This window comes from Crassostrea angulata, chromosome 7, assembly GCF_025612915.1.
Source record: "Crassostrea angulata isolate pt1a10 chromosome 7, ASM2561291v2, whole genome shotgun sequence".
Lineage (NCBI taxonomy): Eukaryota > Metazoa > Mollusca > Bivalvia > Ostreida > Ostreidae > Magallana > Magallana angulata.
The window spans coordinates 29,260,557-29,287,918 of record NC_069117.1 but is presented as its reverse complement, the minus strand read 5'-3'; the positions used below and the strand labels follow the sequence as shown (position 1 = coordinate 29,287,918).

At 33.9% G+C, this 27,362-nt stretch overlaps 1 protein-coding gene across 2 annotated transcripts; it reads right to left on the bottom strand.

Annotated features, from left to right (window-relative positions):
• Positions 1-8,778: 8,778 nt before the first annotated feature.
• Positions 8,779-27,214, bottom strand: LOC128156946 (uncharacterized). 2 transcript variants are annotated; one of them, XM_052819285.1, is made up of 7 exons: positions 27,110-27,174; positions 26,611-26,657; positions 12,539-12,790; positions 12,213-12,293; positions 10,313-10,435; positions 10,038-10,159; positions 8,779-9,832 (listed from the first exon to the last, which is right to left on the bottom strand). In XM_052819285.1, the coding sequence occupies exons 3-7, from the start codon at positions 12,785-12,787 to the stop codon at positions 9,037-9,039; spliced, it is 1,371 nt and encodes a 456-aa protein (XP_052675245.1). In that variant the 5' UTR covers positions 12,788-12,790; positions 26,611-26,657; positions 27,110-27,174; the 3' UTR covers positions 8,779-9,036. The 2 variants fall into 2 exon arrangements, with proteins under 2 accessions (XP_052675245.1, XP_052675246.1); XM_052819286.1 differs by lacking the exon at positions 26,611-26,657 and having other exon boundaries at positions 27,110-27,214.
• Between the last annotated feature and the right edge of the window lie 148 nt (positions 27,215-27,362).

Genomic DNA, 27,362 nt, shown 5'->3' with positions numbered 1-27,362 from the left:
TTAAAAAGTGAGATAACGAAAAAGCGATACACATTGCTATGAATGAAATTCAGCCTTTGGTTTTCAGGTCCAACTAGTTGAAAGTAACATTCTATAATATCTATTGAAATTATTTGTTTTTCTTTTAGAATTGTTTATTCAAATATCTATACAAAAATGTAAGAAAAAAATTGATGCGGTATGCCTAATATCGGTAAAGTTATTTGCACCTTAGATAGATAAATGCAGTGGTATAACTTTGATTTTATCAAAATAATACGAGTCTACGACCCTACCTATGATCTCTTTCACCCTATAGTCGATCTCAACTTACAAGCTCGGGTACGCAGCTCTCGATTTTAGACACGCAGGCTTAAAAGACACGTGACACAAAAATGTTTGGATAAATCCACTCGCCATGCTATGTAGAGGAAGGTGACATTTATATAAAAAAGAGTTAAACTGTCTTTGATAACTAAGTGCTGTTTAGGGTTTGTTTTAAAGACGGTAAGCTTTTTAAAAAAAGCTAAACTTGCTGCTAGCGCTCTCGAGCGCTGGGAATACTGTACTACTGTAGATAAACTGTACCATTTTAGTTTCGTTTTATCATCTTCACGTGAAGTTTTGTGTTTTATCGTTAATGTCAAAAAGTAACAGTAGCTTCGGTCTTATAATGCAAAATTCTTTTCAATATTGATATTATAATAAATAACATGTAGCTAGCTTTATCTTAAATTCCTTCAAGTTCGGAAGACAACTTCGGATATGTTTTCCGTGCTTGCCGGAAAGGCCCGAGAAGATACGATTGCTACAAAACAGTACAAATGGTTCCTAAACAAAATTCAACTCGAAATTGAAATTACAGGAGATACATTATGATTAAGGCACAGACAATAACTTAGTCATTGCCGATGTGTAGCCCACTCTAGATTCACAATTTCAAATTGAGACCCCACTCCAGTACAATTCCAGTACACCACTGTGCCTTCCTATTGTTAATAAATCGATTCAGAAATTTAAACCAATGTTTTAGAAATCTGCTTCTGTGTTTTATGATTGCTACAGCGCTAGCTCACCAATCTTTTTTAAAAGATTAACTTGCAGACTTTACATTTGTCAATTTGTAACATGTCAGCCGTGATATTTCAGAAAACGGAAGTACAAATGCAGGGATTACAGATGGAAAGTGTGTATTATAGTAGCAGGTTACATGTAAATAACAAACAGCATTTTGAGTCAAATCTTACACGTGTTTATGCCCGAGTTTTTTTTTAGGTTATACGATCAAAATTACACTCATTCATACTCAGGCTCACACATCAACACGATTGCATATTCGGATGTCTGGATTTTTGAACACGATTACCCTCCATAGTTCACCACCTTCCTCCAGATTATACGAGGGTTGTTCGGAAATTATTGAGACAACACGGATATTTCCATTTCTAAGTGACGTATTATGGTGAAAATTGGTATGAACGTTGAAGAAACCTTAACAAATAATTAAAAAAAAGTAATATTTAAAAAATGTTTAATATTTTGTTTACAACGGTAGATTAACAAATCGGTGGTGGTGGGGTACCCGGCGCAAGCATAAACTCGGATAATAAGAAAACTAAAACATCGTCTATCTTAGTGTCCGCAAACTTACAGCTTATACTAAAAGAAATCAGAATATATTTGTTCATTTTGCAATTTATTGTGACTAACTTTTTATCAAGTTTCACGAGTGTTTGAGTTGAAATACGGATATGGTACAGATATATTTACCAAGCAATAGGCATTTGAAAACGACAGTATTTGACGTCAAGGCGGCGCAGCGAATATACATCAAATTAATGGAAATTTCGGAAAAAGAACTTTTAATACCACCTAACTGCTTTAACAAAAACTATACGATGGCAAGGGATAAAGAACTTCAGTTTATCGTCTTTTTTCACTAATTGTTTAGTTAGAATTCAGACAAAGTGACCAAATATCAAGAACTTTTTACATACTAACTGATGTAAACAGTTCTAAAATATGTACACAGAATCACTGTAGGAGACATTTCACAGTAATTTGACTTTCAATTAGAAATGACCCGATTTTTTTTTCTTCACAAAATCAAAAATGGAAGGAATATGCGAATGCTGACATCTTGAAATGTAAAGAAAAGATGAGAAATCAAGAATTAATTCTAATTTCCCTTTGTTTGTTAGGTTTTTAAAACATAGGATCAATAAGAAGCGTCAAAATGACGTTGCGATAAGTTTGCAGTTGCGCCAGGTCACTGGGCGATGGCAATTTGGTCAGCTTACCAGGAATGATCCAATCATGCTATGGACAATAATATTTTTACATTAATAAACTCTATCCTGGTGTACGTTTTGGTGAAATTTCAAGGATTTATCTTTTTCCCTAAGTAAAATAAGAGTAAATGTCTCAATAATTTCCGAACAACCCTCGTATGCTTTTGACCAGTCCCTTCAACGAAAAAACAAAACTAACAAACCAAAATGCAATCAACCAAATTATCAGATTTCCCCATCAAAATGCGAAGCATTTAATATCTTGTATTCTTTACTTAGTAATAGTAATCAAAAGATTAATGAAAACCAGTGTTACTACTATCAAAGAATTTTAAAATATATTGTTTCATTATGTTCAACTTTACAAATCATCTCCATAAAGAGGGGATGGTATCATTAGAGGCTGCAACATGAATATTCGTATTATAACAATTCAGAAAGACGAAAACCTGAAACCTTGATCACCTAGAACACATAACAGATATGGGCATTATTTAAGAAATCAAAGGCTGTTGTTTAAACTTCATTACATGTAATAAATAACATAATTAATACACGTAATGTAACAATACATAATTACACACATTTGACAGCATTCATCGAAATGGTTTATCCTTTGTGAAGTTTTTAAATGTGCCTAAATCGTTGTCCTTTTTTCCCCACCTGATGTATAGCATTATTGGATTTAATTAAAATGAGCTATTTCGTGCGATTTTTACAGATTAATTATTAAATTACTTTTTTTTTTCGAAGCTTTAACCGCCTCCATTATTTTCACCTTTTCCTAGAAGTAAGAAGAAGACGAGTAGGAATAATATGGGTTGTTCAAACCTTCCCCCGCCTACCTTTCTAAAAAGAAACCCCCAAACAACTCTAAACAGCTCTAAAAGCTTTTCGGGGACCTAGATTCGATCAAGCGCCACGCAAACAATCCAAATCAAATCAAGTCAAGATGTCCTTTTACAACAATTGTCACTTTCATATATTTATTTAGTATATTGATATTATGCATAAAGGTGTGTTAATGTCGACATATCAACCAACCTGCTCGTTACACGAGAGACACGATTTCTCGAAGAAAAAAAATCAGTATCATTAACGATTTTAACTTATTTTTAAATACTGAATCATTAATGTTGTCATAATTCTAACACAAGAGGCCCAATGGGCCTCTAGGCATGAATTCATTTCGTATGACGTTTCATATCCTTACTCACTTGATTGAAGAATAAACTTAACTGAAAAATGTTGTCACATATGTTAAAGAGCTATAATTCAAATTAATGTATTTGCAGGCATGTCGCTCTTAGACTAGTGTACCAAGGCCCATCCATTATTTTTATCTTTATTTAAAAAAAACAACAAATGTGTACAAACAAAGATGATTTTCCGTTGCAAAAATTTTTTTTAGAACACTGATAATGCTTTTATTCTCATAATAACAATAATGTGTCAGGACTATGGAAACTGTTTAAAAGGCGTCGTTTTCATTTACTAGTGTTTGAAAAACTATCAAAAATTTGTGTAGATTTTAGGCAATTCATCGTTGAAGAAGGGGCACCGGAAAGTAGTTACAGCATATCATCCTTTTAGCAATACATTTCTATAGATCAACCAAAATTTCAGCGTCAATCGTAGAATTATAAGCAATATACATGTATATAGCTTGGTTCGAGTCATGTTTTTGTTCACATGAGTTTATTACATTCAACTTAAGATTTTTCAATTTGGTATCTCCTATTCAGCATAGCTGCATTTAAAATATAATCAAACTAAAGCATGACCTCAGCTTTGTGTACAAACATATAGTAGCATTGTGCGCAAAGCTCTGTATTTTGCTTATAACTCGAAGCTTGACTCTCAGGTTCGTAAAATTATAGGAATCTGTAAACATTAAAACAAGAGAAAACTGCACTAAAACAAAGAAAAAACTCAATTTATTTTTCATCACATATATACTTTTGTTATATATTTCTAGCAGCGAGAATAATCTCCGTTTAGATTGAAATTGCTGAGCATCTTAATAGAACATGTTGCATTAATCAACCACTATGTAGAGATCGTACTAAATTACACACACAAACATAATTTGACCCCCCCCCTCCCCATGGTGGCCCCACCCTACCCCCTGAAAACATAGTTGAACAAACTAGAATGAATCAACACTACCTGAAGATGCATCCACACAAGTTACAGCTTTTCTGGCCAATTGGTATTTGAAAGGAAAATTTTTAAAAGATTTTTCGCTATGTATTTCTATGTAAAATTCGACCCACCCACTGTGGCCGCACCCTACCCCCGGAGTCATGGTTTGAAAAAATTTGAATCTACACTACCTGAGGATGCTTCCAAACAAGTTATAGCTTTTCTGGCCTACTGGTTTTCGTTGAGAAGATTTTCCTCTATGTATTCTTATGTAAAAATTTCGACCCCCCCCCCATTGTGGCCCCACCTTACCCCCGGGGATCATGATTTGAAAAAATTTGAATCTACACTACCTGAAGATGCTTCCACACAAGTTACAGCTTTTCTGGTTAACTGGTTTTTGAGAAGAAGATTTTTAATGATTTTTCTCTATACATTTGTATTTAAAATTGGGGCCCCACCGTACCCCCTGGGGATCTTGGTTTTGGACAAGCTTGAATCTACACTACTTGAGGATGCTTCCACACAAGTTACAGCTTTTCTGGCCAATTGATTTTTGAATAGAATATTTTGAAAGATATTTCTCTGTATATTTCACCTCAAGTGAGCTAACAATTATTTATGTCTCTGCTACATGTACACACACTTAGTATTTCCATCAGCAAAATTAATCTCCGTTTAGACTGAATGGACTAGAGAAAACACTGACATCTAGCCTAAAACACATTGCAGTAATCAACTATCAAGCAAAGACCATACCGTATTACCATTAGAATTTGTATCTTAGTTGCTAAAGTACCGTACCTGTTAATGTATCTTATTTTTCGCAAGTAACAGTCAGCTGTCTTATTTTCCGATGTCTATATTTGATTGATACGTAAAAATTAAAAAGTACAGGCGATAGTTCCCCTAAGTTACAAACCGTAACTCATGAAAACGAAACGAAAATCAAAACAAACTAAAACCACCGTCAAAGGTGAGAATGTCAACGCATTGGAATATTTAATCTCAATTTACTTCACAAAATCGGCATTAATGTATCTTGCATGTTTCAAATATTCCTTACGCAAGCAAACTGTTCCACAACAACCAAATTCATCTTTGTCAGATTGACCCATTTCTCATACGCTTCAAAGAGGTTTTTGAGATATGGAATACCGAACCCGAAGTTAAACTGATTGACCCCCATTCTCTCTGTCTAATTATTATTTTCGTAAATTACTCAAATTTGAAACAGAATTAGCCCTTAATTTTTGCAATTTATATTGTCCTTCCCATTAGGATAATTTATGCTAAACTACGTTGAATTTGACTCAGTAGTTCTTAAGAAGAAGATTTTTAAAAATGCACCCCCCTTTTTCTACAGTTCTGAGGTTTTTTCCGCTTTGAATTAGGATAGGTCTTTCATTTCTGCAATTTATATTCGCCTTACCATAAGGATGCTTTGTGCCAAATTGAAATTGAAATTAGCATAGCGGTTTTAGAGAAGAAGTTCTAAATGTAAAAAGTTTACAGACGGACAGACAGACAGACGGACGGACAGACAGATGACGGACAAAATGTGATCCGAATAGCTCACTTGAGCTTTCAGCTCAGGTGAGCTAACAAAACGATTACTGAAACGTAACAGCATGCTACTCTTAAATAGTTTTGTTGACTACTCATCATTGACAAATAGCATACACACTATTTTTGAAGGCAAGGCATGCCAAAAAAATCAATAGTATAGTATAATTTTCGCCTAAAGTCAAAAGCAATAAATACTTGTTTTTCCAAATTTTTTTTCTACAGGATGGGTAGTCAACAGTTATATCAATTTGAAAAAAAAAATACCTGTGTGTCAAAGACATTCTTAAGCGTTACTTTGAATTGGTGGTACAGTGCAGCACTGTCGTTGGAACACGACTGTTTTACTTAAATACAAAAATAAATACTAAACAATAACAGTTATAACATGTTTCCACACAGAACAAATTTAAGCGAAGAGACAAACTCGCTGAAAAATAGTATCCACGTGTGTACTGTCATGCAGGACAATTTTGGTTTGTTTGTGAAAGATATCTTAAATCATTTTTTTATACTTATACCAAACTCGCTAAATAAATGCTAATTAAGTTGATAAGTAAAGTCTTTATAGATACCCTCGCTCTAAGGCTATTGGGGTATAATGTTTTACCCTTGTGTGTCTGTATGAGTGTCTGCCTGTCAATGGAGGTATCTATTTGCACATCAGAACGGGGATATCACTAGTGAACATTGGCCCACCAGTGTCTAATTTGTTAAAGCTTTGACATTTAATGAGGAGGTCACCCCATTTGAATACGAATGAAGTAGACCAAAGGTAATCAGTAAAGTGTATGTTAATATTACTGATTAAATTTTGAGAGAAAAAAGCTAAAAGAGTTCTTACTTTTATGATATTGGGTGACTCCAAAAGGGTTCCAAGTCTCCCCTGGCTTAACAAGTCTTTGTTTCGAAGTATGCCGAACAAATAAACCTCTCTTGAGTAATTGCCGACCTGTACCAAAGTCAAGGGACCATCTACTCCAAGTGAGACCCCCTCACAGTCTACGGCCAAAACCCGCTCCCGTTCCAACACACCAACCACCTGTTTACATCGGCCAACATCTTCAATTACCTCTGGTAACTGTCTTGCCATTTAAGCAACACTCTATAAGATATGACCTGAAGGAAAAGTTATTGTGTTTTAGCTATATGCATTCGTACAGGTGGATCAAACTGGAACTTCAGTAACAATTTAGAAAGAAGTTTTGAAACATTTTTGTTGTTATTTTTGTTTTGATGCAAATGTAGAAAATAGTGTGCTATAATTAATGTTCAGGTGATATTAAATGAAATCAAGGCTTTAGCATCCTTTCATTCTTATTTGGTAATAAACTCATAGGTACAGTGTTCTTTGGTTAACAACTCTGATTCCAACCCTTGCGGGTGTCACCACAGAACTTCGATAATACTATCGTTACTATGATTGTAAGTTAACGAGCTTACAGGGTTGATCAAATATGCAATTGAATTTTGACGTGTAATATGATAAATATCAATTGCCATATCATTGCAATACTTTTTAAATATTTTACTTGAGGAGATTAGAATGTTTTATATGTTGGCAAAGATATTAAAAATTAGTCAGTTGTTTTTCCAGTTTATTCTGATTTCCTTGATGATGTAATATACGTTACTATAATCTATGTATTATCTTCAATCTAAGCAATAAGTCACCACGTTAACTAAGAAGCAAATATGTAAATGTGGTTACCCAAATGTGCACTAAATATCTAAGGACAGACTATGATTTTATTGCGACCGATTAACACTGAGATGATTTACGTCCACACTGGTGAGACGTCTGCAGCGAATTTTTTTAAACCGTTCAAAAGTATGATGCTTATATAGAGGTTGGGATAGCGGTGATAAAAAAGAAAAATGGCAGACAGTGCCTATTTACGCGTAGTGTTCAGCTTTAAACTATCTACGCTGACTGTCATATTTGGCTGAATCTAAATTCGCTTAATGGCTATCAACATGGTTTTCAAAAAATATTATTGCGTAGTTCCATTTCAAATTCAAGCTTTAAAGGAGGACCTTGAGTGTAACAATAACCACTAGATTAGACCAAATTTTGCGCATAATTTTTCGAAGTACGACTATACCAAAAAATTAAGTGCATAATTTACCTTTTTTCAGTATGAAATAATTTCATAAGAGGTGTACTACTGGACACAATACAGAACAGTGAACGCAGTTACAAACCATAGAGGTTCAGTGCAGACCTTAAGTTTTAAGATTAACAAAATCAAAGGAGCTGAAGCTGGATTGCGCTTTTTTACCCAAATTAAATTATAATTATATTACGATACTTTAAGAGTTGAATGTTAACAATCTACGACTTATATGGTCACCTTTAGTGCCGCTACAATTATACCAATACTCGTACATTTTTTTAAATTACATGTAGTATTAGTCGGATGTTTTCAGGAAAGATATCAAGAGAAAGATGAAATTATAAGTAAATGTCAAAAACAAAACAGACGTAAAATATATCCGATTTGGTAGGAAGTGAGACATAGATGTAAAGGTAGGCCTTATTTCTTAGGTGTTTATATATATATATATATATATATATATATATATATATATATATATATATATATATGTGTGTGTGTGTGTGTGTGTGTGTGTGTGTGTGTGTGTGTGTGTGTGTGTGTGTGTGTGTGTGTGTGTAATAAACATGCGTTTAAGAAATTTTAGCGATACGACCAGTCAACCAGAATGTTTCTTCAAAATAACTGCTCTGCAGTCACCCTTTGTCAGGGTCTTGGAAAAGACAACGAAAATGTTGAAAGATTGATAGCTTTAATTAATTGTAATGAAATTACAACTATCAGATCCACCACAAATAAAAATTAGTAAATTTTGAGTTTCACAAATAAAAAAAACGCGATGAGAAACGCTCTAGGGGTATACTAAGTCTAGTATTTACAATCCAAAGCATATAAAATATAACAGTTTTAAAAGGGGGAAAGGTGTAAAGAATTGTTAAATAAACCAAAAAAGAAAATATTAAATGTGATCCATCATTAAAGAAAAGACATGCATTTGTTTAGACACCAGCATTTCCAGACGGAACAACATCACGTCCAAATGTCCGATCTAATTCATTTTTGAACATCCGTGCCTTTCGTTTTAGGCTTTCGGGTACTCTTGTTCTTCTTGCAATATAAAACTTCATTTTCTTGTAGTAACCTTCTCCCATCTTAAAACTTCTTTGAGTTTCTTTAAATTCGTCAAATTTCTTTTGCAAATCTTCCTCCATTAGCAACCAGTAAAGACGAAGAGTAACCTGTGGAAAATCTGGATCATCGAATCCACTTGGTCTCATCGAGCGAAGGGCTTCCTTCTCAATTTGACTCAAGATAACAAGCTTGGATTGCATATCATACTTGGTACGCACATCCTTTAAGGCGATGTCATTTAATTTTCTATTGACAATCTTTGCGGTGTCTGCAATAAGCTTATCTGGATGCTTTTCGTAGTCGAAGAGATGGACTTTTGATCTCATTAGAACGAAGTCTTCACCCTCTTGTTCAAGCTTTTCCAAAAGATCAGTTAAGTCTTTCTTGACAAGCTCGGTTTTCAAACGATCAATAAGAACTGACACATCAGCGGCTTCCCTGAAGTGTATTCGCTTCAGAGCGCGGTATTCGTCGCCATCTTCATTGAAATCAATTATGCTGGCGTTGCTTGAGTACGTAGCATCTATATTTCTTATACTATCTTTAACATTGGCATCGACTCTGTCTCTCCTTTTTTGTTTGAAGCTATGGTCAATATAGTAAAAGATTTCTTCTTCAACTCTCTCTTCAAACTTTGCCAATAAATTGTTATCCTCGAGATACCTTCAAATACAGAATTATTTTTTTCTTCACAATTTACATTCTTGATAAATGGTTAATAATGTCGTTAATCAGCGTAACGCACTAAACAATCTTGACAATGAATTTATTGATTATTCATATATAAGTATCAATGAGGAATGAGGTGGAAAAAATAGTACTTGTTAATCATATAATAAGTTATCTTTGATCATTACCCGATCAATACCTTTTCTGGTTTTCATAAACTTCCGGTACAATGGCTGTGACGTCACCCGCCGCATATGATATCATTTCTTCCGTCATTGGCCGTTTGGCCCAAATATCGCCAGTCACTTTCATCCATTCGGTCTGTCAAATGGTGAAAATCAAAGATATATGTATATGCAATCTTTCAGCAAAATGTTTTCAAGTCAAACATATACATGTAGGTCATTAAATTGCAAATATAATAGGATCGAAAAGTGCATACAGTAATTTAGATATCTTAACTTCTTCGCGTACCTTTATGCCATCCTTGAGTTCAGTTGAAAACCTCTTTCCTCCGTATTCTTCACAAATGACAGCAAGTTTGAGAGGGGGTGCTAATCTACGTCCTTTGTGCTCTTGAATCAGAAGATTTGCACACTAGCAAATGTGAAAGATGATAAAATAAGATTTTATATGGATTTATAAGGCAAATGAACTGCTGTTTGCTTTTCAACTCATCTGTAAACTTCATTATTTTAAGGAATGAGGATCTGAATATTACATATATGAGGTGATAATTTTGGTTGGGGTGTGATCAAATTCAATAAAGCCCGAAAACCTTTATAATATTTTGTTTACATAGCAGCCGAAATAATCATCTCATAATTTTTACAGAATGATTCCCAATTACTTATTAACGTTTCTGTAATTTTAAGCAAATGTACGAACTTTGTTTTGAATATCTGACAGTAATTCCGAAATATTTGGATGTAAAAGTAAGAGGGAAACGGGCGTTAGCGTTCGCAGTTCTTACTTGGCCACACCTTGCAAATTTCACCAACGTTTTATCCGGGGTTCTTTTTTTTCGTTTGCAATGAAAAATTCCTATAGAGTTTTCATTTTGGCCATGTAAACCTGGCAATTAAGATGGAGTGTTTCAAAGTAGAAATATTGGAATATTTTCATACTTTTGGTATCATGAGGTATATATGAAGCAAAAAGAAAAACCAAGGCAATGTGCACCTTTCATGTCTTGGACCAGATTAAAGTAACTTTAAGGACAAATACAAAGTACAATTTTGAAGCAATGAAGTATTCCACCAATTAGAAAGACAACAAAACTATATAAAAAAAGCTGAATTAAATGACGTAAAATGAATCAATAATCTCTTTAACTAATATCTACGTTGTTATCTGTGGCTGTGAAAAAGAAAATATTTACAAAATGTACATTTCCGGTGTCTTTGTCTATAACATCACTACAAATCGATTATTCTAATGTTTATCCAATAAATTCAAATAATGTATTGTTGGGAGGCAAGCAAGGTTAACAAATTATATTTTTATATTTGATCGAAGTATAATCTTTTTCTAATTCGTTTATATCAAAATCTAATTTAATTTGTAGTCAAATAATCATTTTTTAAACGAACGTTTGCTTACGGGGGGAGGGGGGTTAAAATATTTCTCTTTGAAATCGGTCTCTATGGGTAAGGAAATATTAATTATCGTCCGATGTGCAAAATAAACCAATAGTCACATGTTTACGTTAGATATTAAAGTAAATTTTTCTATTAACTTATCTTAAGGTTTTTATTATTATTATTTTATAATCGTTACAAAGCAAAATGCTTTTTTAGATAATATTTTGATCTTTAGACATATGCCCCCTCCTCTCCATGAAACAAGAAGCCCTTTGGTATGAATATGCTAAATAACCATACATAAAACACTCAAAAAGGATTTTTGTTTCACTGGGAGAAAGAATATCTTTTAAATTCCGTTTTTCCGTTAGTTTCTTTTATGAAATGAGCTAATTTCACCCCATATGCAAAGTCATCTCTCTTTGTTTGACTTAAACATATATTTGATGAAAATATACATAAATGTTTACATTATTAATAAAAAAAAATTTATTTAGACAATAATCAAAATATGACTTTTAGTTAGGCGGCTGGACAACACTACCGTTCGCAGTTCTTTCAAATGAAGAAAAGATGTTAGAATTCTTATCATAAGTCTTTGTATGATTTTTTTCCTTCCCGAGTTTCTCGGGTTAATAACAGGTGATGCATAATCTTGGATATTTGTTCCGATCATCAATTTTGTACTTTGTAGACAGAAATGTTAATTTTTATTTGAAACGTTGAAATGACGAAAATATTATCTTGTGACATATCATAGCTCTAAAGTTCATTATCTTTAAATACTCTACCTGTGTATCAAAAACATTCTTGAGAGTCAAATTAAATTGATGATAAAATGCAGCACTGTCGTTGGAGCAAGACTGCATTACCTAAAATATGAAATATCATCACAAATGTGCAAGAACATGATAAACGATCCACCTTTTGGTAAAATGAAACAAAGAAAATGATTAAAGAAAACTAAATGTGCTTGATGAACACCTTAGTTTACAGTAAACATGCAGAAAACGTATACATTAAAGCTACATATATGTTATAAATAGTTGAAAACTTTATCTATCGCATTTTTGCAATTGAAAATCTACAGCCATTGTGTAACAAATATGATTCTTACTTTGACGATATTGCCTGACTCTAAAAGAGTTCCAAGTCTCCCCCGGCCTAGCAGGTCTTTGTTTTTAAGTATGTCGAACAAATAAACCTCTCCTGAATAATTGCCGACCTGTACCAAAGTCAAGGGGCCATCTACTCCAAGTGAGACCCCCTCACAGTCTACGGCCAAAACCTGCTCACCTTCCAGGATTCCCACAACCTGTCTGCATCGAGCAGTATTTTCAATAACTTCTGGTAACTTGCATGCCATGGCCTTTAAGAAAGAGAGAGATTAAACCAGGTGTACATGTACCGTAGAATCTTTTTATAAGTCATAAATAATGTGAACAATTAAAACATTTAAATCATTTTTGATTTATTGCTCTGTATTATTGCTTTAGTCATAGTATTTCATCGTATTCTTATCACTGCCATTGTTTTCGGTACAATCCGCTCCCCGTTCTCTGCAAAAAACAAAGGAACACCGATTTGTGTGATTTTTGTTTAAAAAATACATCTTTTATTTTCTTATTTACATATTTGTTATCTAGTCTTGTTTTCAGTGCAAATCCACCATACACAGTTTATTTGAAAACTACACATAACACCAAACGTTTCAAAAACGTTATGAAAATGAGATATTTTAAGCAATCCACCTTTTTTCTCTTTTTCCTTTCCTAAAACAAACTATTGTTGTGTACCAAACTAGCTGCAGGTCTGTAGTTCCCGGTCTGAAAAAATTCGGATGGACGACCTGGGAGCTACAGTGCTTCCCATAGTAAAAAACTGCAATATACGGTGCACAAAAAATTCGCTGGTTTTGGACTGATTAACCTAATTTCCGAACATATTCTATACAAGTATTAAATTTTCAAAAAATTCCTAGGACATTTTACTACAGACATCATCACTTTACTTGCCTCTGATATTCTTTTAAACTCCATCACCAGCCCTGTAAAGTAAAGTGGTGCAGTTTGTTTACATTTAAAAATGGCGACTCTCGAGCTTGGCGTGAATTTAACATACTTCAATTTCCGAGATCGGTAAGCGTGTTTAAGAGAAAGTTGAGGCAAGTAAAGTACCCATATCAGTAGTAAATTGAACAAGGAATTTAATGGTGTTAATTGTTTTCACAAAATAAGTTTGAAAATAAGGTAAATCAGTCCAAAACAAGCGCAATTGTTTTGTGCGCTGTAAATTTCAGGGGTTTTTTTTACTATGGGAGGCACTGTACATGTAGCTCCCAGGTCGTTCATCCAAATTTTTCAGACCGGGAGCTACAGATCTGCAGCTACATGTAGTACCAAACAAGAATGCACTGTAGCAAGTTTAGCAGAAAATTGATCAGTAGCTCTTAAGTGCCAGGCAGATGATAACATAAAAAGTCAACAACAATGAAAATGCTGGTAAGAGACAACGCACAGGTATACATTGTATCTTGTTTTAACATAGTGATCGCCTAAGCATTCACATTATGAAAACTAAGATAAAGCTGCACTGTGTGGGTGTTAAAAATGAAGTAAAAATAAGTTAACTTTTTTCGGTAACAAATATTTCATAATGGAATCCCGGATTCTAGTAGAATCAATTTCTACTAAAAATCTAAAAAAAAAAAAAACCAAAAAAAAAACCTAGTTATTAATTATTATAACTCAATTGAAAAATATTTATGGTAATCTCTTGTGTATAGTTATGTTTCATGTATAGACTGTCTTTACTTAAATCAATACTTTTACATATTTTCTTAATTTTAATGTCACTAGAAATGATCGATAAACTATCGAATATTAAAAACAAGGTTTTGATCATCTCCAGCTGATCTCTGACTGAATGGGAAATCTACTAGAACGGATCAAGGAATCTAGCCTATTTAAAAAAAACTCTATCGACATCTAAAGCGTATTCCCCTTTTAAATGCATTTAATTGTTAACTAGTTAACTAAAATATTAACGACTGAGGGCCATGATATAAAAAGGTCTGAATTTGCATGTGTTTGAAGACATCAAACGTTTGATTTCCCGTGGGGATCATGGGGATTTGTATATGCAACATCTTCTCGGCAAAAGGCATGAGTAAGGTTATCGAAATTAAGGTTATTTTAAAAACCAAATGTCAGAAACAAAATTCTCTTTCAAAGCAAAAATAAATCAACAACCAAAAAATGAAAAGAAAGAAACACAACACATTGTGATTTTAAAACAAAACTAGATGCTGTCATTAGACAGTAATACCCGCACCATGTGTTTGCCCCTAAATAACACTGTTTTATACCAGTTTAATTAAAAATGAAGGCTACATGCAAACTCCGGTAATACATTTAAAAATTATAATTTTCATAACTGAAGGATGAGATCCCTGCCCATATGATAATACACATCGTGACATGAGCAGCACTTTATGTGCAATTTGGGGTAGAACTGTTTGCAGTGAATTTTCAGTTAATCAATAATCTTAACATTTTATGTCATAGGAAGTATAATGGTCTATATAATTATTACAAACAAAATTAAAAATTAAATTATGCCCCCTCCCTGTGGCGGTTGCCGGTTTTAGATTTGCTTCTGTGTGCCTACATGAACATCATCGTATGCACAGATTTAGAGAAGGGGTGGGAGTGAGGGGTCAAGACCCCCCCCCCCTCCCCATGAAAATTCGTAAATTACCAAAAATACACCTTGGACCCCAATGCTCTTACAGACATGTAAACGCTCTAACCCATTGCGCTTCAATGTTAGGTAACATTATTTGGGGGGGGGGGGGTAAATATTTAATCAATAGTCAACATACTTTATTGTTTATCTCAATAGGAAGTATACATGTACATCACAATATGCAGGTGTCCTGCACCACCTTAAAGCTGTTATTTACCTAATAAAATAGTGCAAGTGGATTTGAAGAATAGGTCATAAAAATACATGCATGTTACAAATGACTGATCTTTGTCTGAAGTTACGTACACAACACAGGTTTGCAAGTCTCATTAGAGGGTACTAGTTTTACCCAGCTCTTCGATTAGATGGGTTCACGTGTATACATACATGGGTGTTGCTAAAACGCGGAACGGAAAACGGAACGGAAGGAAAACGGAAAATCTTATCTAATGTTATTTACCTCATAGATTTGTTAAGTATGCTAAAACGATATACTTTATGTACCTTTTTAATTTTTTTTGAAAGATTAGCAATATTAGATTATTTATTCAAGAATATTTATTTCCTCAAAATTAACAGTACATGCATTGACCACTATATTCTGTCCCAAAATATCCTCGATTCACTTTTTGCTGTATATTTATATATACCTCAGGGTTCAAGCGATTCTCTTTTAGAAGCATTAAACATTCTCATTATTCTTTCTTTAAAACGTCCTCTCTAGCTTATCAGCTGGTATAAATACACGGCTAAAAATAAAGAAGTCTACGGGGTTTTGCATTTTAACAGACCCGGATGATGGTGTTGAAAAATTGTGCAAGGTCTTCTGAGTGACTTCCAAATGGAGAAAAGATGTCAACATTTTCCATTATAAATCGTCCAAATGTGCTGCATGAATATTTTGGGATCGACAGACTATAGTCCCAATATATAATCGGAAAATCAAACCAGGCAACGTCTAGAGCTCTCTATTCGGATCATATGTATATAGCTGCTGGAATAAACAACTGCATGCTTTGTAATGCAAACGTAAACAAAATTGCATTGCTAAAAATACTAGTTTCACAAATTACCGGGTACTAGTTTCACAAAATACCGGGTATTTTAATGTTTACTGTATTTTAATTTTTTAATGTCGTCAGTCCTACAGTTTTTTTCTTCCATCTCAATGATACTGTATTGTCTGTATGATAAAAGATCGTCTAGAACACCGAAAATTCAATTTTGATGTAAGTATATACATGTACATCATATTTGAAAATAATATAAAAATACTCAAAACACGCATAAAACGCTTTCACTAACTGCGTACGTTACGCTAATATGCCAGCAATACCATATGAGAGAAATAAGTAAAAAGTTATAGCTAATTTGCTCGTTTAATCATGTTAATGTTTCACAATTCGAATACATTTGATTTTTCCGTTTCGTACTCAACTAAAGCCGAATGAATACAATGCTATAATTGATAGACATTCATATGAATATTAATAAGATAGCAACATGTTGATAATCATTCATTAGATATAAATAAAAGATACAAAGTAAATCGTTTCTGGCCAGTCTATACCCTTTTTAAGGGATAAACGTGATGATATTTTCCATTCCGTTCCGTTTTCCGTTCCGCGTTTTAGCAACACCCATACATACATGTCTGTGTTTTCCGTATGCAGAAAAGGATTACGGTAGTTAAGATCAGCTAAAGGAATTCATTATTGTGTTTTAATTGGATTATCATTATGATGTTGACCAATTTAGGTAAGCATAATACATGTAGTAGCAGTAGCACAATATAATAAGATGCCAGCATGGGATTCCTGCCAGCATACATACACATGTATATAAGTTCTACTTTCACTTTCTAAATGTAATCTCCCTTTGACAGCATACTGTATCATCATCTTTTAATATTTAAATAAGCTTATCATCGTTACCTATCCTATCGCATTTGTAAAATTTCTGTCATTTTAGTTGCAAAAGTTATTTTTTTCATTTGTCAGACTGCATGCACTGTTGAGTTGACCCCATATTGACCCTGTATAAACAATTTCTTATTAAATTTGTGTATTTCATATGTAAGTAAGTGTAGACACTTATATTTTTTATATGAGTAATAATAGGAAGGAAGGAGTATTTCTTTCTTAATGTATTATAATGCATCAAATACAATGTAGGTCATGACCTTATGGGACTGTTCTGACCCCACGAAACAGGAAAATACAAAATATCTTCTAAAGTCATTATGATGCATCAACTGGTGTAAAGTACATTAATGACCCCCAGGTGTTGTCTTTAACCCCCCCCCCCCTTTATGAAATAGGAAATTATATGATACACTGTATATTTTGTTAACTTCTGAGATCTGAGATCCTCATCCCTAAACCGTTTAATTAAGGTCTTCCGTTTTCAACGGAAGACCTTGTACTGATTCTGTTGGTAATTCTTTTTATTCTTTTTTTTCTTCTAGACGTTTTTTAAAACTCAAATATCTTGCTTGTTTGTTGTCCTATAAAGTTCAAATTTTCAGAGCTTATTGGTAGTTACTATTTCTCAATATCTAAGGAAAATCGTTGAAATCAACACTTCCGGTACCGAGTTATTCCCCTTTTCCCCAAAAATATAGGCATTCTTGTGCACGCAAAGGCTCTGAAACCGCTCACAGCATGTGTTACAAAGTCACAAATCTTAAAAATAGAGAGTTTGAACGTTGTCCTCCGAGTTTTGTTTTTACAATTTTCCTCCTTTAAAGTTTCAAAAAATTAATTTGAATTTGTGTTTCAAAAAATGCTGATTTTTGGTTGTGTTTTTGTTATATAGCTCTTTAGTTTAAAATTTTCTCTAAACACATATAGAACAAAATATGTGCAAAATATTAAGGGCTTGCACTTGACACCATTGAAAAAGGGCTGGCTCCTTAAATAAGGGGTCTAGAGCCCTTAAAAGTCTTCGCTTTATAACTTAAAAATGGTTAATATTTCGCTATAGCTGTCGATAGAAAAGTTGTTCATTATTGTGTTATCAATGTCGTTACAAAATTATTTTGTACCGGTAATGCGTAATATGAGTGTAAAAAGCTTGTCTTGTTAACATGTATCTGTATTCATTTGGCAAGTAAGCAAATCGTCTTCGTGCGCATAACGTACATAAATAAACAGCTGAAAGTGTACCAGCATATACGGGATGCTTTGATTCATTTGAAAAAGTGTCTAAAAAGTATACGTGAACATGTTTTTCTTACAACCTTTTTTTGGAGTCACCTCTGTTTAGGTCCTTTAGTGGACAACCGTTAAGAAAAACAAAAACGAGAAAATATAAACGTTCTTTTTCTTATCTAGTGAAATACATAAACTAGATTAAAAAAAAAAAATAACTTCCATGAAATAGATTTGAGTCATTTTACTGCAAGCATTTCAAATCGACCTAAATTCTTAGTTGTGTGCGTCATTACATAACCCATCTCGCCCGAGGCCGAGAAAATCGATCGCCAAGGTCGAGGCTGGACTACCTAGCGGTCAGCGGTTATCTAATACACAAGAATTGAATGGATAAAAGCGATATTATTCCAAACCAGAAACATCATCAAACATAAATCAATAGTGAATTTGTAATTCTAAAATGTTCTAAAAACTATACATGTACTAATAATGTTATAGATAGACAACGAAAAACCACAACGATTACACCTTAAAATGATGATCACCCCTAGAACATACATGTAGCCAAGGAGATCCCGCACGAGTGGACAAGTGATCCGCGGTAGCTTCGTGTTCTTCTACATGTACTTTATCACACGTGCATGTTTATTGATATTTTGTACGACTCCAACTATTTGTTTATTCGAGATTTTGACCGGCACATGTAAGATTGACTTGTGTTTCAATTTAAGATTTTTTTATTTACCCACGAATATTTCCGCTAATACTGCTGAGAGGTTTTACAGATATCGTAGAAAGTAGTTGACGTCTTCATAAGGTTGCACATAAAATGAGAGAGAGAGAAAGAGAGAGAGAGAGCGCTCAAAATTGGAAGCATTATTTAGCCGAATTTAGAAAATGAAACAGTCTCCAAGCGTTCAAGGCAGGATAAAAAAAATCAAATATCAAATTAACACATGCGGTAGAGGCAATTGCAACTTCTCTGGCCATTCCGGCAAGTTTGGAAAAACACCTCGAATGTATTAACATCACCGGATGTTAGAATTTTATACAAAATGGAGTCGCTTCCCATTAAAATAAGTATCGGCAAGAAGTCTTGTATGTCGTTTCTGTGTTATATTTTAGTGTATATTGATACCTTTAATGAAGTATAGCTCACACTTCAACAGATAATAAAATGTGTTGTAATTATATCAAGTTTTATAAAAAGGGGGGGTTGTCATGGACGCCTAGGTAATATATTCGAAGTGTTTTTTCCGAGCTTGCCGGAAAGGCCCGAGAAGTTGCGATTGGCGGTAGAGGCTGACACGATAAAAGAATTGCCCAGAATTGAGGGATTTAGTGATTATTTTTAGAATGTTCACATGAGTTTTTAAACAAGATTTGTTTAGATTTTATCGGTTTCATGATCACAGTGCAAGGGCTTTATTTTTTTTCAAAATGTGGCGAAGACCTATTTTTGGCGACTACTTAACATGTGTACATTTTTCTCCTCAATGTATGTCACTTTCCCACCCGTGTGTTTATTCGGTCAGTCTATGCGAAGTCAATCCGCTCTACGTGCGACCGAAAATCTCGTGTCGCGTCAGCGCACATAGCTCAGAATATTGCCCCCGGGCTGCAGATCAGCAATTGATAAATAATTGAGTAACATTTGGAAGGATGCTTTCACTGCAGCGGTCAATTGTTAAACAATAAGTGTCTAAATATTCGATGTCAATCAACCTCACATTAAAGGTGCGATATCGTAAACTGAGAATGTGGCTAAATAATTAACCTGTTGAACACGCTAAACTTCTATAGTTATAAACAGAATAAAATATATATTATCAAAGACATAAATAACTTAATAAGTTATTTATGTCTCTGGTTTTATAAGTTAAGTTTTAAGTCAAAGATTAAATAAAATTTGTTCTCAGGGTTAGAAGGAATGATATACGACTACATTAAGCAATAAATCCGGTCGATCGTCATTAAATCATCAGAGTACTGCAAGTGTCGACAGTTTCTTTTTTCTTTGAAATAATTGTAGTAGTTCAATTGACTTGCAGACTATAATATAGCGACTTTTCTGCCTCCCAAAAATGTATGCATTTAATTGCGATAGATATTTGTTCTTGGGGAGTTTACTTATTGTTATATGCACATTGATAAAAAAAATCATTGAAGTTGTGTAGAATGAGGTTGTGATGCAAATTAAGTGACCTAAAACTCAGCTGAATATTTTATTTTTAATCTAGCTTGTCAAAATGGAAGATTGTTATTTTGTAGCTTGTTAACTCTGAAAAAGTCTAGAACAGAAGAAATAAAGTCTTTATAGCTTTCGCTACATCTTCTTATTTATGTGTACGAGTACATAAAGCTATTTTAGATTTTTGTTTTACTGTATCAAAAAGTGTTGTTTTTCCTAACCTTAAATTTAAATCTATAGAAATTCAATATCTACATGTAACATCTCAAAAGCTTTGATAGCTTACCGCTTGGAAATCATTTAGTGATGCAAATTGACAAATGCCCATGAAAAGACATTATTGGACCCCAAGGATTTCTTATCCTTTCCGACGATGATGAGAAGAACTCAAATGTGCATACAAATCAAACATTTACATGTATATTTATATGTTATGTGATATGATAGAAATAATTGAAAAATGAAGGTCTTTTTTGTGCCGCACAAAACGGGCGAAAAGGATTTTTATACCCCACGAAAATAAATTGGGGGGGGGGGGGTAAATACAAATCACCTTGTCCGTCCGTACGTCGTGTCCGGTCATTTTCTTTCTGATTGAGAAACATTGGAAGTGTTCTTACTTCATACAAATATTACTCATTACCTGACGAAGCGTCATGACCTAAACCCAAGGTCATTTGGACAAAGTAAAGGTCACTGGCAGGAAAAGTGCAAAATTTGTTTCCGGTCCACTTTGGAATTTCTTACTTCACACAAAGATTGCTTATGACCTGAGGGTGTGTAATGATTTGTCCCTAAGTCATTTAAGGAGAAACATTGGGAGTTTCTTTTTCATGTAAAGATTCCTGATGACCGATGATGTGTCATGAACTTGACCCAGGGTCAGTTGCGCAAGTTCAAAGTCATATGAAACATGTGTCATATCTTGTATTAATGGAAATGAGTAAAAGCTAGAGTTTGACATAAAGATTACTTGTGACCTGTAAATATACCCTGCCTTGTCTGACTCACTAAAGAAAAAGAACCATCCATTATTCTCTAATAGAGAAATACGTGAGTAAAAGACTTCTTTCTTAGCGGGGATATCATTTGTGAGCTTGCTAACAGTACCTTTTAGATGGTCCAGTGGGAGCAATGCCCCCCTTTCTCTCAACCAAAATTTCCCTTAAGTTAACGCTTAGAAAATTGATTTTTGGGTCATTTTCCCCACCGCCACATCCACTCTTTTATTATAATTAAATTAATATTATATCAATGTACATGAATGATGTACTTTTTAAAGTTATCCTAAACTTGAAGTAAGTTAAACGAAGAACTTGCCTGGTATGAAAATAATACTTTGAAATCGAGTCTCGTCTCGATTTCTTGAACTTACTATTATCATATTGATAATCCAGTATCATTAAAAACCATTTCCCTTCTCCTTACACTCGCCAGGTTCTGATAGACTTGTATCAATAACAGATCTCCACTTGACCTCCACATTTGCATACAATCTAAATAAACACCTACTTAGCAAAGATATGCCTTTATCTGTTTAATGAGTGGTGCAATACTCAATCTAGAGGTTACATAAAAAACAGGCATGAATTAATTTTTTGTCTCCATTTGAAGAGTTCCAATTAATTTTCTAAAGCTCTAATTGGTAAGAAGAATTGGTCGTGTAAAGATGACATTTTATCAATACAGGGTCTGTCAGGCTCTAACAAGTGTCCGGAGAAGGAGGTGTTTTAATCAGACTGATTGACAATCCTTTCGCGACACGAAGTTGCGACGGAAGACCTACTCGTTGCTTTGCAACGAGCTCGGCTCTAGTTTATTTTTGCTCTTTGTGTCATTGCGCGTAAAATTGTATTGTAAGATTATGCCCCCTTGGAGACACCCTGACATTTTAGAACTAGAAATAATAATGTATTTTATCTTATTCATATGTTATACAGTAGTGTTTGATCCATGTGGGTAATTCCTAGCCTAATGATGTCACTGCTTTGTTTAGGAGACTTTACAATTGCCCCAAATAGGTGAATACACATGGCAGTGATGCATATAACATTTTGTTTATAAATCTTAAAAATTGAATTAAGCAATTTCCAAAATGTTAATGTGAATCACGAGAGAAAAAGCAATCAAGAAATGATTTAAAATTTGCTACTGTACACATGTAAGAATGTATTAAGAAGACTGAATCTTTATAAGCAGGTTAGATTGGGGGGGGGATGAATGTGGAGTATAAACGTTTATAATTTGAATCATTTATTGTTATTAATTAATTTTAACTTGTCAATGAATACTACTTATTGATCCCAAGGTAGAAATATGACCTCGTATGATCGTATCTCAATAGATCATTTGTCAATTATGCAAGGTGTAATGTAATTTTTTTTAAGAATAACATTTTTTACCAGTTTATAAAAGTTTTTAGACACCCAAATTATATTTTGATTTTAATAGATTATTCGACAAGGAAGGGGGGGGGGGGGGAGAGAGACAACAGTTTATATTTGAGTTTGTTTGGGAGTGGGGGTTCCAAGTCATATATTTGACAATTTTTTAATGTAATTTAAAATAAGACTAAGCCATACTACAGTCATGAACATGAATAGTATAGAACAAAACACAAACTAATACATGTACATGTATATATACATAGGAAGTATTACAAAACAGATGATTGTCAAAAGGGTGTGGGGTCTAACATTGAACCTTGTAGAAAGAATCATAGACTCTATTGTAAATGGTAACTTGAAAACGGACAAAGATAATAATATAGGGTTTTCATAATCATATATTGGCTGTTACTGGCAATATATAGGGTTTATTAGATCTGATCCCTGGGGTCATCCCCACTCCCCAGGAATTTGAAATTACCATATATCTCAGAAACTGTTATAATCATGACCCCTAAACCATATATATTCATGTTTCTGATGTCAAGGGGCATCAAATGTTATGTAGGTCATGGGCCCTGTGGGTTGTCCTGATGCCCTCAAACAGCAAGTCCCTTAATATCTTCAAAACAGTTGAGATCCCCACCCTTAAACCATATATATTCTTGTACCTTGTGTCAAGGGGCATCAAACGGTATGTAGGTCATGGGCCCCGGGGGTTGTCATGACCCCCCTTGAACAGGAAGTGCACGAATATCTCGAAAACGGTTGAGATCCCCACCCCTTAACCATATATATTCTTGATCCTTAAAGGGCATCAAAAGGTATGTACCGGTAGGTAATGGGCCTCAGGGTTAAATTTAATTTTTCAAAACCGTAATGCACATCTATGGAACAGTTCCTTTCATATCCCAAGATATGATGTGTCTATCCATTAAATCATAAAAGGAGTTCTAGGATCTATGTTTTTTTTTAAGTGATAAACGTCAATTTTTCTGCTACATTTTGACTCCCTGGATGAAATTTAAATTTTGAAAACCTTACTGCACATCTATAGAACAGTCCCTATCATATCCCAAGATATGATTGTCTATCCATTAAATCATAAGAGGAGCTCTTGGATCAATGTTTGATTTTTTAGTGATAAACGTCAATTTTCTGCTACTATTTGACTCCCAGGATGAAATTTAAATTTTTAAAACCTTATTGCACATCTATAGGACAGCCCCAATTATATCCCAAGAGATGATGTAGCTACTCCAAAAGTTGTAAGAGGAGTTCTGGGAACCATATTTTTTTTGCCAAAAAACGTCATTTTTTGTTGCCCACTGATCCCCTTAATTAAAAAAAAATTCTGGAACCTGATCATGCCTCAATATGACACCCCCAATCATATTCTAGAAGATCATTTGGCTACTGCTTAAAAAAAATGACGGTTTTTAAACCAGTTTTTTTTGGTAAAAAAAACGTCATTTTTTAGCCATTAAATGACCCCCAGGACAAAATTGAAAATTCCGAAACCTTATTGCGCATCTATAGGATACCCTAAAACATATTCCAAAAGATGATTTGTGTACTTTTGAAAATGTAGGAGGAGTTCGAGGAAGAAGGTTTTTTGTGAAAAAACGTCATTTTTTACCAATTATTTGACCCCCAGGACTAACAGAGAATTTTTGAAACTTTTTTACAAAACAACATGATACCCCAAATCAAACTCCAAGAGTTCAGTTTGCTGGTTTATAAGATGTAAGAGCAGTTTGAGAAAGTAAAACGTGACAGACGGACGGACGGACGGACGGACGGACGGACGGACGGAACAGGGTAACAACAATATACCCGAACTTTCTTTAGAAAGTGCGGGTATAATTATTACAAAGATTAACTTCAAAATCCAACAGTATTATGAACAATTTGCACAAATACATGTATGCATGTACACAAGTAATGTAATATATATATTGATAATTAGTACATACTAAGTAATTAATGCAGTTTTTTTTGCATATGTGATACAGATGATATCACAAAACTCGTATCGGCCTCAAGGGCTGAAACAGGTTATCAGCCCTTAAGAGCTGATATGGATCCGTATCACAACCCTTGCGGAACTCCTCTGTCTTTTTTATTTCGGCATGTTTACAAACGAGAAATTAACATTTGTTACAGTCGACATTTTTAAGTTCAGTCAAAAAACCTCAAATGCTAGCCAACGTTTTGAAGCAGTGAACTTTTAAAACCTGAGAAAATTTCGGTTCTTTAGCTACCTGTTTGATAAAACATTTAGACCCCTTCACGATAACTGCGGCACTGCTCTCTTGCAGGGCAAAATGATATACTTTGCCGAAATTTCAGTAGGTAGATAATTAAATGACGTAAATGAAACAATTGACGTTACGTCATATTTCACCAAACCATGTCATTTTGCCCTGCAAAAGAGCAGTACCGCAGTTACCGTGAAGGGGTTATTAGATACCATATCTTTATTTGTTTTCCCTTGGACTGAAATGTCACATTTTCATTGGTTTAAACATAGCACGTGATTGCCTCATATATCTCTATATTTGTTCTGTGAGAAATAATATTAGGCAATATGGCCGTCATTGGTCGACGCTTCGCTTACTCATTTCGACATTTCATAGTATTTTATACATAAACTGCATGCCGTAAGTTCTTAAAGTATTTGGAGTAGTTGCCCTTTGAAATTCTTTAAAATTAGAGTAGTTGCCCTTAGAATATTGACGTCACATTGTTTTGTCTGGAGCCGAACAAAATAGCAGCGTCGAAATTTGTTCAAATCTCTGCAGAGGAAAGGAAGAAAACATTTAAAATTGAATAGCAACAAAACATTGTTAGTAAACATGGGTGAAGCAAAGATTTTGAAAGAGTATTTGAAAGGTGAGATTGAAAATTTTGAAGAGTTTAAATAAAATGAGTTAAGTTGGACGAGATGTAAGGCATCTTGTACATGGCTTTGCGTAGATCATCGCTATTTGTGAATAAATATGTCGCTTGATAGTCCTCGAGAAAACAAAACACTTATTAGGTTAGTTACTGACTCACTACGGAAATATATTGGGTTGATCAATCTCATAGAAGGCTCGGCTTCGCCTCGCCATCTATGAGATTGATCAACCCAATATATTTCCGTAGTGAGTCAGTAACTAACCTAATAAGTAATAATAATTATTTAATACATGGACACGTACATACTTCTTTCAAATAATATTCACAATCAATTTATTCAAATTGATGTTTTTTTGTTGTTTTTTTAAATATGCTTAGATGCTTAAATACACATTAGTGAACCGTGAGGCGGTGGGGGCACAAAAGATCTTCGTTTTAAGACATTATTTAAATTAGACTTGAAAAAAAAAGAAACAACAACCTAAAATCGTCCCTTTGTACATAATTTTCTTTAAAACATGGTGAGCGTAGCGGGACGCCTGAAATTAATTTAGTTTCAAGAAAATTTGTAATATGTCAGCCGTACATTTACACAAATGTTTATTATCGAAATAAATTGATAAGGACATGTAAATGATAACACAACACAATCCCTGTTGATATATCTTGGAATACTTGCCTACATAGAAAGAAAACGAACTTGTTTTTTAAAAAGACCCACATTTTTTTTATGTACTGAGAATTGCTTGTCTAAACAGCGCAAGAATATTAGATTTGAATTCAGGTCCTACATGTACACACTTACCTTAATCACTTTAACCTGAACCTCATATCTTAACGAATACAGATATCCTACAAAATTAAATGCGCAATTCCGAAGAATGTTTTTATAACATATATATCGAAAAGGTATTTCCGAGAATCCAATTTTCGAAAATCGAATACAGTTAGTGGAATTGTGAACAAACGGAGTTCCAAAAGACATCAAATTGTATTAAGACTGCAGGGAAAAGCGTATATGTAAATAAATGCCAAGGAATTTGTAAAGGATAATGTTTTGCAAGTTAAATGCTAGTACGTAAGTGTGTTCAGATATGTTATCATACATATACATTATATTTTTAAAAATATTTTGTTTAATATTGTTCAATCAGTTTTTCCACTCCCCTCTGCATTTTACTAACACCTGACCTACACCCAAAAGAGATGCAGGTCTTCTGGTGCTAAGTTTGTATATATATTGGCACATAACAACGTTATCAAAGAAGCAGACATTCCATAGATATGAAATTAACAAAACTCACTTAGTAAAACTAACGAATCTTGATATCCTTGCCAATGCGCAATTCCAGAAAACAGGTTCTTATAACTTATTTATAGATTAGGTATTACCAAGAATCCAATTTTTGAAAAATCAATTGCATTAAATGGACTCGTGTACTCACAGAGTTCTAAGGGAGGTGATGTTTAATTAATACAACAGGGAAAAGCGTATGTGCAAATGAATGCTGAGCAATATGAATAGAATAATATTTGAAAAGTTAAAAAACCGTACGC

What these genes read in the sequence shown, in the direction of transcription:
- LOC128156946 (XM_052819286.1), bottom strand. Translation starts at nt 12,787, where the DNA reads ATGGCATGCAAGTTACCAGAAGTTATTGAAAATACTGCTCGATGCAGA. An exon ending in AGTCAGGCAATATCGTCAAA is followed by an intron (nt 12,294 to 12,538) that starts GTAAGAATCATA and finishes TTCATATTTTAG; the next exon opens with GTAATGCAGTCTTGCTCCAA. An exon ending in AACTCAAGGATGGCATAAAG is followed by an intron (nt 10,160 to 10,312) that starts GTACGCGAAGAA and finishes ACCATTTGACAG; the next exon opens with ACCGAATGGATGAAAGTGAC.